Genomic DNA, 12,963 nt, shown 5'->3' with positions numbered 1-12,963 from the left:
CTTTGAAAGACATTAAACTGAAAGCCAGAGAGGATTTGAGACACCCTAAAGTATTTAGGGCAAGTAGCTATCAGCTTTTTATGTCTCAGGTGACAACATTAAACAGAAGGTTGACTGTAAATTAGTCTGGATGGTGACTGACCAGCTGGAGTTGCCTAGTCTTGACTTGGAAGCATGTGGGATGAGTGTGTTTACTTTCAAGAGGTTGGTGATTGAATGCGATGCTGTTAGGTTCGTTCTGAGGAAGCTGAACTGTTAACTCAAAACATTTATGTTTCTAAACTTCATATTCTAGAAAAGAGAGTTTTACCATTTGGTTGGCTTTGATATAACCATGAACATGACAGAACAAGATCTGCCACGATCATTCAGATCATGTCATCTTATGATCAGTCAGAAATGCTCTGAAAGCTTCTAATATTGACTTATGATGCTTGATATAAGGCTCCCAAAAGGGTTCGTAGTGCTAAACTGAAAAGAAACTTAAAAAACTAGCTAGCAGTTTGCTCATTTTCATCTTTTAGGGGAATGTAAAGGAAGGATTAGGAACTGGTTGTAAGCTTTCTGGGGAATTTTGGTACTTCACTTTTTTTCATTGTTCATAACAGGACAAATGGCAGGAGCAAAACTTCCACTGAATAATATTTCTGAGAAATATTTTGAACCAATCATAATGCTTTTGCACATCATTTTATTTAGTGCAATTAAAATTTCCAAGCAATTTTACAAGCAAAATTTGAGCATCATATTTCCATACTTTGAAACAGTTTGCATTATCAACATGCTGTCTGTTAAAAGTTGCATGTTTTTTGAACATTTCAAATGTAGTATTTTGTGTCCTGTCACAGAAGTGTGCAGGATAATTGTTAGGGTCTATTGATCTACTGTATCTTTATATCAGCTTTTACTAGAGAGGATAATGGTAAGTAATCTCCTCTCCAGAATTACTTGCTTTACATAGTAATGAGATTGAAGTGTCAAAAGGCAACAAATGAAGAAACGAAACAAATGCTAAAAAACATTGGTGAATACACCATCTCTGTGCAGAGTCCTGCTGAGGTATTTGAGCAGCTGAGAATCCTTCTCTTTTCTTTTGAGATGTGTTGTGTTGTTTCAGTTATCAGCCATCGTACATCCATAAATTTGCTGCATTTTTCTTTCCTTATGGGTAATGAGATGGAAATTCCTGAATGTGGATTTCAGTCTGTTCACATGTTATGCCTTTTAAGTCATATTAAAGAAGTTAATATTATACCTTAATAAAATGTATAGATGGAAATATAAAATTAATTATAAATTGTTATAATAAAAAAGGCAATGTCTTTTTGCAGTGATGGGGTTGAGTAAGGGAGAGCTGGTTCATGGTGTTTTGGATGGTGATAAAATTTTAAAAAAATCTTTACCTTTTCTTCCAGGAAAAAAAAGAAGTGTATATTCTTATTTGTATATTTTATTCTAGGACTGAATATTTTTGTGCCTGTCAGAGGATCCTAACAAGTTGTATTATTGATTCAGAAATACTTTGTTGATTTTTGGTTTTGTATGGCTGTTACTGTAAAAGCAGGACACCACAGTTTTTAGCTAGGACAATGTACAAATCCACCAGAGTCTTTTCTTAAACCATTTTTCTGTATGTTTTCAGTGAAAATGCTCAGAATATGTCTTGTCCTGTAACTGTGGTACATGGTAGACGTTTTCACCATGCACACGCACAGACGACAGCAGTAAAAACAGCAGCCCAAAGGTAAGACTACATTTGTTTCTCCAGATGTTCCCATTGTAAAAAGTCCTTTCTATTTTTGTATGTAATGGTTTTCCTTGTGCTATGAAGTGTTTTAAGGAAACATAAGTGCGTTTTAAGGAAACATGGTGCATTCTTGATCATGATCTTTGATCTTAATTACTAAAGTTTCATAAAACTTACCAGTTAGGTCTTATTATTATATAATCTTAGAATTTACTAATTTTAAAGCACACTATGACACATATTCAGTAGGAGAGCACCTGCTAATGTAAATATATTTAGAAAATACTTTGAAATGAACATAGTATGCAGTAGAAATTCACGTAGCTGACAATGTGATCATCAAATACTAATTCATACTCCAGCTTGCATAAGATCCATCTAAAGATTAAGTTATAGATCTGTTGATTGTATGTAGTCTGTAAATACAGCATAAAACTACAAACTGGGACATCTCACAGAAGATGCAAAGGTTTTGCATTTATGTAAATAGTTTTTAGAATGGATGACTGGAAAATGGGGAATCTTACTCAGCTATGCTGAATTAAGCTTCATTGTTTTGAAAACTAGAACTACATCAGACTTCTATAAATTGCAGGGTTGTTTTCTAATTTTTTTTTACAGGTTTTTCACACCTAACGTGTCACAAATATATGAGCTAACCATTTTTTTAAGGAGTTTTCTTTCAAAATTTGTCCATTGAGAGACAAATCTATAAGTTTCATGGATTTTCACCAGCCGAAGTGACTGCTTCACCCAGTCAGTATTTTGAAGCCTCCTTCTTCTGCCCCCTTTTTCCTCTCTGTTTTTTAGTGTAGACTTTTTGCAGTGGTGGGATCACATGTAGGTGTCATCCTCTTTTTCATCCCCCTTCCCTCGCTTTCGTTTTCTATCTTCAGGAAAAAAAAGCCCATATGAGTGATGTGATCCAAACATGTATTAGAGTAATCTGGCATTGAAGAAACAGACTGAAAAACGGATTTTGCAGTCCTGTCCCTGAGGACCTACACCATTGTTGCCTCCTTCCATTTCAAGCTGTACTATCATCTGTAAATGAAAGACAGGATGGACATTTCCTTCCCCTTAGTAACAGTGGATGCAGTAGAGTAGATCTCCCTTTTCTTTATGTTTCTTCCCATCGTTGCAAGGCAGGGGTGACTAAGGACGATTGGCAGAATTTTTCGCACGAATTAAACGGAAAGATGGGATTTATGTTATCAGTGTGGTTTAGGCCGAATCACCTGTGCTCTTTTGTTCTTACATGCAGTCTGTTTTAGAAGATTTTTGTTCAATGTTCCAATGAGGAAAGTATGGGGCATCCCTAAGCATTCATACGTTTACCTTTCACTTTTTTTTTTTTTTAGTTCTGAGGGATAAAATCTTGATCTGTAGTGCTAATTAAAATTATTGGAAGTAAGCAAAATCATGCGAGACTGCTCTTTCTTGGATCTCTAAATGTTGACCTTGATAATATTAGTGTACTTCATTAAGCTTTAAGATGGTTCTTTGAAACAGCCGGTCAACATGGATTCATCTTATCTAGTTAAGTGCCATTGGCTTCTTCAGCATGCAGGAGAGTCTGCTCCAGAGATTCTTCATCTTGAGGGGATGTTAGACTTGCCTGCTTGCCTTTCTCACCTATGGGACTTCCTTTGTTATAAGCCTACAATGTAATGTGGAAAAAAAAAAACCCAGTAGCAACTTCGCATGCATGATACGCAGAAAGAAAACTAATGCATAATATAGGCAAGGTGAATATTGCATGAAGTAATTGGATAGTAGTAATCTTGAATGTTTCTAAATATGTTTTCTTTTAGGGTTGTTATTGTAGTTCATTTACATTAACAACAGACAATTAACTCTTACGCTAAGAATATTTTAGGAGTTTCAAAGGCAGGAAATAGTCATAACAATTCCAAGCAACGTTTGGCTACTGGAGGATGTAGGACCAAGCTGGTGAAGGGTCTGGAGGGTCTGACCTACGAGGAACGGCTGAGGGAGCTGGGGTTGTTTAGCCTGGAGAAGAGGAGGCTCAGAGGTGACCTTATTGCAGTCTACACCTACCTGAAGGGAGGTTGTAGTGAAGTGGGAGTTGGCCTCTTCTCCCGGGCAACTAGCGATAGGACAAGAGGACACAGCCTTAAGCTTCACCAGGTGAGGTTCAGGTTGGACATTAGGAAGAATTTCTTTACAGAAAGGGTTATTAGACATTGGAATGGGCTGCCCAGGGAGGTGGTGGAGTCACCATCTCTGGATGTGTTTAAGAAAAGACTGGACATGGCACTTAGTGCAATGGTCTAGTTGACAGGGCGGTGTCAGGGCAACGGTTGGACTTGATGATCCCAGAGGTCTCTTCCAACCTGATTGATTCTTTGATTCTGTGATGTCAGAACCAGCATGATCTAATTGACTGAGGGTGAGCTTTACAGAGGAACTGTGCAAAGGATATTGAATTCCAGTATCTTTTGCCAATTGACTCAATTGACTACTTTTTAAAAGCTTCTAAATCTGTTTCTGAGTTAGAGATTGAAAATTAATAGAACGTTGCCTCCTGTCATATGTTTTGTTTAATTAACAAGGGGGATCTCAAGGCTATTTGACATGGGAAGTAGAGGTTTATGAATGAGAAGACAATATTCATTAGGAAAAAAACCCCCTAAAATAGGACTGTTTAAAACTGTTCATAATACAAAATTTCAGTGCATATAAAGTGGGTAATTTTTTTTGGTCATATACTTTTAGTTGTTTGGGAATTTTTTAATATCTTTTTTTGCTAGTTTTTATTGACATTAGACAACAGTTGAGTTTGAAGGTAAATGCTGATGGTGTCTTCTCAGAAAGGGAGTATATGCAGAACATGTGGGTGGCAAACCAAGAATAAAATTCTAGATATATATCAAGACAAAGAAAAGCTTGTAGCACGGAAATTGAGTTCTAAGGCATTGGGGTTTTTTTCCGATACTGATTTACAGGCAACACAAAGTTGTGATCTTTTACATTGTTTGCATTTGTAAAATTGTTTTATGGTATGATAATCAGTAATGACATGAGGAAAATAGTTTTAACTAACCTAATATATTCTTCTTAAATCTATAGTGGAGTATTGAAAGAATAACCAAAAATAAAAACATGATTAAATTAGTTCTGAGCAGATGGAGTCTCTGGCACTGACGTTACAGATTCTATTAGTTATACTTGGTTCTTTGAGTGGGGATAGATACACATGGGGCAAGCTATGAAACTCAGTTGTAATCTCTATCAAGTTGAATTTGGAGCTTGTGATGTGTACTGTATTTCTCATTTCTTTCTCCAACTTCTTTGCACATGCATGTTAATTTAAATTCTGGCTGAATATCTGTTGCACTCGTATTTAAAATATAAGTTTCCAATACAACAAAATTGGGCATTTCAAAATAATATTTTGATAAATATTATTCATGTTTTTTCCAGTGGAATCTGGGGATTAAATTAAAATTTGTTCGCTTCTGATACAACAGATTTTCAGATACAGCTTAGCCTAGTGTTATAGTCAGTTCAAACTATTCTGCTTCATTTAACGGACACATAGTTCTATCTTAGGCTATTGACTGACTGTTCTCTAAGACGTGGCATTGGAATAGCAGATATGTACAGCATGTCTAAGAAATCATATGCATGAGCTGCATGAACCAATTTGTAGGGGCAGTGCTTGTTATGATTCCTGGATCTGTCCAGAATTCTCATTTCTTCATCTTTCTGAGATGTAAAAGTGAGAATTCTTTTAAATGTATTATGTTAGTAGAGGATTTTAAAACAATCAAGTGAGGCATCTAATGTAATGACAGAGTACAGTATCAGGCATTCTGGAATTTTTTTTCCTGCCTTTAAGTTTCCTTAGCATTAAAATTTAGAGTTCTTAACAGTTGGACTCATACAGCACCTATAAACAGTTAATCCAAGTTATGTATTAACTGTGCCAAGGATACAAAGATACTGGGTATGGCTCCATATGGACATGGTTTGGATATGACTGGATTGATAAACTCAGATGTGACCTGCGCAAAAGCAATGTTTATTGTTTGTAAAGGCTGGCTCCAGTTGGAAGCAATTTTTTCCCACTTTCATGCAGCATTGACTGATTACCCCCACCCCAGTCGAAGTTGCAGTGGTCACATTTAGTTTTGAATTCCTTTTACTGTCTCCCCAGAACCCAGAGCACTGTGGAGATTGAATGTGTTTTTATACTGCACTCTGTAGGGTTATCAGGATTACAGAATCACAGAATCAGAATCAGAATCAGCCAGGTTGGAAGAGACCTCAGGGATCATCGAGTCCAACCGTTGCCCTGACACCACCCTGTCAACTAGACCATGGCACTAAGTGCCATGTCCAGTCTTTTCTTAAACACATCCAGAGATGGTGACTCCACCACCTCCCTGGGCAGCCCGTTCCAATGTCTAATAACCCTTTCTGTAAAGAAATTCTTCCTAATGTCCAACCTGAACCTCCCCTGGCGAAGCTTGAGGCTGTGTCCTCTTGTCCTATCGCTAGTTGCCCGGGAGAAGAGGCCAACTCCCACTTTACTACAACCTCCCTTCAGGTAGGTGTAGACTGCAATAAGGTCAATTACCTTCCTACCTGGTTCCTCTGGGTAACAGAGAATGGGCTCTATTCTTGTGAGTGTTCTATTTGTGAGAAGAAAAGGAGAATGAGTTTATATTAATCTATAATATTGTTAGTTGGTTTAATTTGGCTGAAGTAAAGCAGAAAGCAGTTTGATTTTGTTCTGTTTTAGCATAGTGTTAGTGTAATGCATATACAGAAGCTTGTTAGGCTTTTGGTATTTGGGAGGAACAGCCACATAGATTAAAAGCGTACCGCATTCCATATTGCACGTTTTGAAAAGGCAGGAGAGATAAAGATACTGTTTTCAAGTTGTCTTCATGCTGTGCTTAGTTAGATCTATTTTTGTATCAGTCTTGGTATACAAAGGACCTGAGTTGTGAGCACCAGCTACATTAGCTGATGTTAAAGGAGACATCTCTGAAACTAGTGGCCCTAATTCTTAAATATTTTTGGAGGTGCTTTTTAGCCAAAACCTCAGGAGGTGGCTGGTTTTTGTCTGTTTATCCTGCTCTATCCAGTAGCTGGTTGCATGTGGTCTCCTAAATATTTAAGTAGTGCTTGCTGATCTTTTTTTTCTCAATTTTAAAAAGGTAAATATTTTCTGAATAGCTGGAAACAAGTTGTTACGTGAATGTTTTTTTTTTTTTGCATGGCGATCAGGGATTGGAAATGGGGCTTGATCTTAATTCATGTATTAGGATTCTGTCATGTCAGGTTCTGCATTGCACTGAATTAAGTGAGACGACCTGGTTGAGTTCAGAATTAATAAAATTTTATCCATTGAAAAAGAGGCAAGGCAATGTAGTGTTTAGAGCACTGCCTGTTGCTGTCTGTGAAGTAACATTTGTTTGTACGTTTATAATTACTGTTACAAAAATGCTATGAAAAATAATAATGCTTATTTGAAAACTAGTCCAGTGAGTGCAAGAGACAATGAAACAGTTATAGTTTATATTTGATAACTTCTAAATTTAGTGATGTGCAATACATGTGGGGCTTTGCATCTTATGATTTTTTTTCTTTTTCATATTTTAAGCAATCTGGACCGAAAGGAAAGGTAAGCTAACTGTTGATGAAATGAGCATGGCAATGAGCATTAAGAAAATTAACTGAATGAGTGCTTTATCAATGCTAGTTAAAGAATATTCAATCCAGTCAATCGTATCTGCTGATGTGTGATGGGGGTTGGTTGTTTTTGTGGTTCACTGGCTCCCTTTTACCAAAAAAGAACCTGTTCATCCATCTCTAAATAACGCCGTGTTAATGTGAACGTTGGGTACATTTCCACTGGAAATTTATCTTATCTATTTATATATCCAATATGAAAATAGATAAATTTTAACTTTCTCTGGAGTTTAAGAATTCACTGCTAATTCTTTTTCTAGAGCAGCAAACTTGGTGTAATAGAATGGTTCTGAAGCGTATCTTAGTAGGGTGTTTAACAGCTTTCACTCTGTCATCTCAGCTTGGTTTGAATAGCATTAAAGGTTTTTATTGCATTACTGTGTACATTCTGTTAATGAAGTGTATATGTTAAAGCAATTAACAGAAAATGTATAGCAAAACCAGGCACACTAGAAAGCTTATTTCTCACTCGTTTTGCATCTGTTTTACTGCTGTTAATATTTCATACTGCTAACAGCAGTATGAAATATCGTACATTTGGGTTTTTTTCTATATGGCTTAAATTTATATGTTGGTGTTTTGTTGTAACAAATATATGTAAATGTTTTGTTGATAGTAATGAATTTATTGAGTTTTTGTAAATACCGTGTCTGTCTAGGTGTTTTTTGGCAGTATATGCTTGATGGCAGGTTGAATTGTTTAAGCAGTGCATGTAATGTTTAACCATTAACGATATAAATAACACAGAAATCTAGTGTAGGTCTGTTCTTTGTGAATTCAGGATTTTCTAGATTTATTTCAAATTCAGTAGTAAAACCAAGCCTTTCTGGTTTACTGCCTTTTGTTATTTCTTCAGAGAAATATCAGAGATACATGCCAGTGAGTTTTGGCTCTCTAAGAAGGGATTTGATCATCCTCTTGCTGCCTGGGCTTTGAGTTCATATATTTTTTCCTGTTTTCCTTTGTGCTGCATTTATGTTATTAGTTAGCCATTCAGCTATTAATGTTTCTAATTTGGTACTGTATGTCATAGGGAGACTAGAGTTGACTTGCATGGTGGTGATCTTAATTTTCCCTTGGGGACACCTGCTGCTTCATAATCTAGTACTACTGGATATGTTTTTTTTTCCTTCCCTGCTTTTTGTTGCTGCCCTAGCAGGGGAAGATGATTTAGGCAGGAGCTGCTAAATTTAGTTTTAATCATTACCCTCGTGATAAGTGCAGCTGCAAATTCTGACTTTCTGGGCCAAATGGGGCTACTGACCTGCGTATTAAAAACCCAACTCCCTGTGCTGCGGCTGCTTCTCTCTTTCAGTCTTTGACTTCTGTACTCTGCTTTTCTGTAAGACGCATTGAATGTAAATCTCACCTCAGCAGCTTGGTGCTTCCTATCTTAACCATGCTTTACTCTGTTTTTGTGTAATGATGTAGAAACCAACAGCCTGCCTGCGGTGGTATACCTCCAAGGAGCAGTATATAGAGGCAGAGTGAGGAAAGGCTGAATAAGGCAGCCTCTCAAAGAGCCAGGCTGCGCATTAAACGCAGCTCTTGTGTGAGCCTACAAGTTAACAAAGTTAGGAGTTGGTGCAGCCTTGCACATATATGGTATTTCTGATGTGACTCATACCAGGTCATGGGTAGTTTTGAAAGTTCTGATCTAAGACAGCACTGTATCCTAAATTCCCAGACCCAGATGTTTCTTTAGGTTTATTCCTTTCTGGCATACACAGAAATTGTCCCCATCCTGCACCCCCCTCCCCTTTTTTTTTTCCTAGTGAAGAAATTTTAATATGAAAATTTCACTTTGGCTGGAGGGTGTCAGAGGTCTGTCTTCCAGGCCAAGGTGAAGATAGTAAGGTCCAGTTTCATCAGCGAAGGAATATGGCTGTAATCTTGAATGTGTGCTGAAAACACTAACTCAGTGGTTCCATTCTGTCTGGGCAAGGCATGTTTAATGCTATACCATTTAACTGTTAAGATGTGTCAGAATTTCAGGACTCTCCACAGTCCAGACTACCTCGGTATTTTTGTGATGTCTGTTGCAGGAAGAGCCTGATCTTTCTTGGTCTTGTAATTAATGATTTGCTATTTGATGCTTCACTACTTCTTGAGGTTGCCTTTATGAAATACTGGTCTACTTCCCTTGTACTTAAAGGTATTAAAATCAAAAGTGCTTGTAATGGATGAGATAAATGAGATGCCTAAAATGGTTTAATCTCTGAGCATGGAGCCTTATTCTTCAAGCAAAATCTAAATCTCATAAGAAATATTTTTAAGCAGCCTAATAGACAAAAAAAATTGGGATTTTTTAGTGTTTGCTAAGATGGCAGGAACAGCAATCAATGTTGTATTTCTTGTTTTTTCTATTAGACGCAGTATGTAGATAGTCTTGCATTTTGATCTGTTTAGCTGTTTGATCCCTCATTTATTCCTTTTGAAACAGGAGACTATTAGTTTATGTTAGGATTTAGTAGCAAGGAGGCATTTGTTTTGAAGTGCCTTATATTTTTTAATCTCTTATGAGAATTTTTTTCTTTTCCAAATAGTCCTTTTAAAGATAGGTGTCATGTTCAGTTTAAAAAACCCACTGTAGTTCCAATTCTGTTTCTGCACTCACACGCAATAAAACTGCTCAGTGTACCAAGTACTTTACGGGAGAAGGTGTCAATGGATCTGCAACTGTTCAAATGGCAATAAACATTGTGCTGAGGGAAGGGGCTTCGTTTTGGCATCAGTAAAAGCTTTGTGGTGGTGAGCTCTGCCTTTTTTGTTTGTGTGGGGGTTTTTCAGGAGAGGAAACTAGTAGGAATGCTTCAAGCTGCTTCCATCTTGTCTCCAGGAAAGCATTTTTTTCGGATTAAATCTACAATTAAGTAGTGTTTAAAATTGTCTTCACTTTTGTTTCTAACTCAGAGCAACTTCAAACCTGACCTTGAATTGCTAACCAAGTAAAATTGGGTTGGGAAGCCTCAGCTGACTTGGAGCTGTTTTTCGTAACTTAGGTTTGGGTGTTACCTTATATTGTTATTATTGTTATTACCTTGGCCTTATATTGTGGGAGAAGAAAGATACTCGTTTTATGCTACCCCTTGTGTATTCTTGCAAGTGTTTGGCCATTTAATAAGTATCAATATGAGTCTATGCTGATAATACAAAATTCAGACAAGGGTAAATAATGCTACTGTATTCCGATTTATTGTCAAAAAATTATTTAGCGATATATGGTGAGTGATGAATTTATCATCTTAAAAAGATAAATATATGTTGCATGTTAAAAATGTAACACAAACCTGTACGATTTTTAGAAGAAAATCATAATTTACAAATGTCCAGAGATCTTGAATTGTCAAACTAATTTTTAAAAGAAATTTTAGTATTCTGAATTTACTGTATTGTTGTCATTGCTTTCAATTAAATGCCAATTAATTTCAATATTGTTTCTCTTAAATATCAGTTAAATACTTTAAATATAAACATTGTACAGAAACTATTTTTTCTAACAGTGGTTATGTTCAAAACAAGACTTATTATTATGAAATACTACTGGAAGATAATTACAACAGAAACAACAGCTCATGCATCCTCGCTGCAAAGTTTATATTTTTCATATCTCCTATAATGATGTTACAGAGTTTTTTCTACCCTTTAGAATGCCATTATTATTGATTTTGATAGTAACAGCTTCTCACTATATAATGATTAGTTTGAGCTCTGCCTTGTGTTTCCACCAATTCTGCCTTTAAAGTAATCCCTTGTGATCTGCATTTTTAAAGAAAATTTCAAGAAAATCGTACACTCAATTTATGAAGAAATATTCATGTCGAGCTTCTGATTTTGGTTCAGTTTTTGTGTGTGCAGGCATTAAAAGAACTTTTAGGGGGAGCAGGACTATTTCAGAAACACATTTGACACAATCAGTCACAAATAAACTACTTAATCTGTCATCTGTGATGTGCTTATGGGCACTCATGGTAAAGTACTGTGACATCTCTACATTCTGTGGTGCAATTCAGCCACACTTGTTTCTCAGTAGTCCTTTCTGCCTGAGTTTTCCTTCACGCAGCAGCCCCTCAATACAATAAAATATGTTTGTGTTTAATAGTGGGCTGATACATTTAGAGGGCTAGATTTGGTAAGAAGTATCCCAAAGGGCATTGTAGATTAATCTTGTTCCAAAGATGTTAGTTAATAAAAAAATACAGGAAACCCCTGAGAAATATTACCTAGAAATGCAGAAAATTCAAAGGTTTTATAATTTTGATACATTAGGAAATACTGTGCTGAAACAAAAACTTATGCCTAGTGCTGAAGTCTGCTTCAGCCATAGCCAAATTTTTGTCAGGTGGATCCACAAAATTTAGCTGTTTGGGATGTTACTGCCTACAGCTGTTTTCTTGGCTCCCTTGCTGTTGATTAATGTCCTTGTAATCAGAGGTAGCAGTATGGGATGTGTGTGACCGGTTTGCAGCCCAGTGCACTGGCTTAACTTGCCAATAAAAACAGTTTCTGCTGAAGTTGTTGGCAAGGCCTCCTGTGTTTCAGGTGTGTGCCATCTTCTGTTACAACAGGAACAGTAATCTACAGCTGTGGAGCAGGGTAAGACAGCTGAGAAAGAGAACTGCTGCAAACAGTAACTGAGATGCAGTGAACTTCAGGAATCTTAATTTGGTAGTAGTGTGATTTGACGTGCTTGTGTGTAAACTGAAAATATAATATCTTTCAGGAGACTCAAAAATCTTACTGTAATGCTTTATATTGCATTAATTTGCACAAAAATATGTGATATGTATATTATGCAAATTACACCAACAAAAGCTTTATTATCCACAAATTTGTCTGTATTATTATATTTTTAAAACAAATATGTAGGAACTATGTCTCCTCCTGTCTCGTTCTTTTTATTTTTGGCCACAACAATTTTTGACATCAGATCTTTCCTCTGTTTTGCATCTTCTCTTCCTGGTTTTAACTTGTGGAACTTGTGGAATCTACTCTAATATTAAAATAATAGTTGTTTCTATTTTTGGATTTTAAAAGTATCTATGTTGTACTTCATGAATGAGGAGGAGGAGATGCTGGCTTCAGACTTCGAAGACTTGGGTCTGAAAGTGAGAGATTCCTGAACTATTGATTACTATCAAAGATCAGAAACACTTCTAAGACCTTTACTGTAGCTGTTGTTAGCATTCTGGTAATATTTTTTTAAGTGTACAAATAGCATGTAATAGGAGAAGTTATTTATTCATAGCTTTCAGATACATTTCAGGTTTATTTTGTTCATGTATAATTGTGGCTAAATTATAATGGTGTACGTCAAAAGAACAATCATATATCTAATTTATTTTCCAGAAAAGAATATCCCCCTCAGCTTCAGAAAGCAGAAGCAGACCACATTAGGTTACCACGGTCTCAAGGAGTGGGTAAGTTATGTTTAATGAGTTCTCATTTCTTTTAAGCAGAATAATTTTTTGAATACCTGGGCAGGTGTG

General features: G+C 36.3%; 1 protein-coding gene across 3 annotated transcripts in view; it reads left to right on the top strand.

Annotated features, from left to right (window-relative positions):
• Nucleotides 1–12,963, top strand: part of SENP6 (SUMO specific peptidase 6) — an 80,103-nt gene that overhangs the window by 32,781 nt on the left and 34,359 nt on the right. For 2 of the 3 annotated variants that reach the window (XM_068403860.1, XM_068403875.1), the window contains 3 exons: nucleotides 1,643–1,744; nucleotides 7,386–7,406; nucleotides 12,824–12,894. In XM_068403860.1, coding sequence (XP_068259961.1) covers nucleotides 1,643–1,744; nucleotides 7,386–7,406; nucleotides 12,824–12,894 — 194 coding nt within the window. The remainder of the gene's footprint in view (nucleotides 1–1,642; nucleotides 1,745–7,385; nucleotides 7,407–12,823; nucleotides 12,895–12,963) is intronic. The other variant, XM_068403869.1, reaches the window with a different exon arrangement.

Source organism: Nyctibius grandis, chromosome 1 (genome assembly GCF_013368605.1).
Source record: "Nyctibius grandis isolate bNycGra1 chromosome 1, bNycGra1.pri, whole genome shotgun sequence".
NCBI classification, from domain to species: Eukaryota; Metazoa; Chordata; class Aves; order Nyctibiiformes; family Nyctibiidae; genus Nyctibius; species Nyctibius grandis.
The sequence above is the reverse complement of the archived record's forward strand: the minus strand, read 5'-3'. Positions and strand labels throughout refer to the sequence as shown.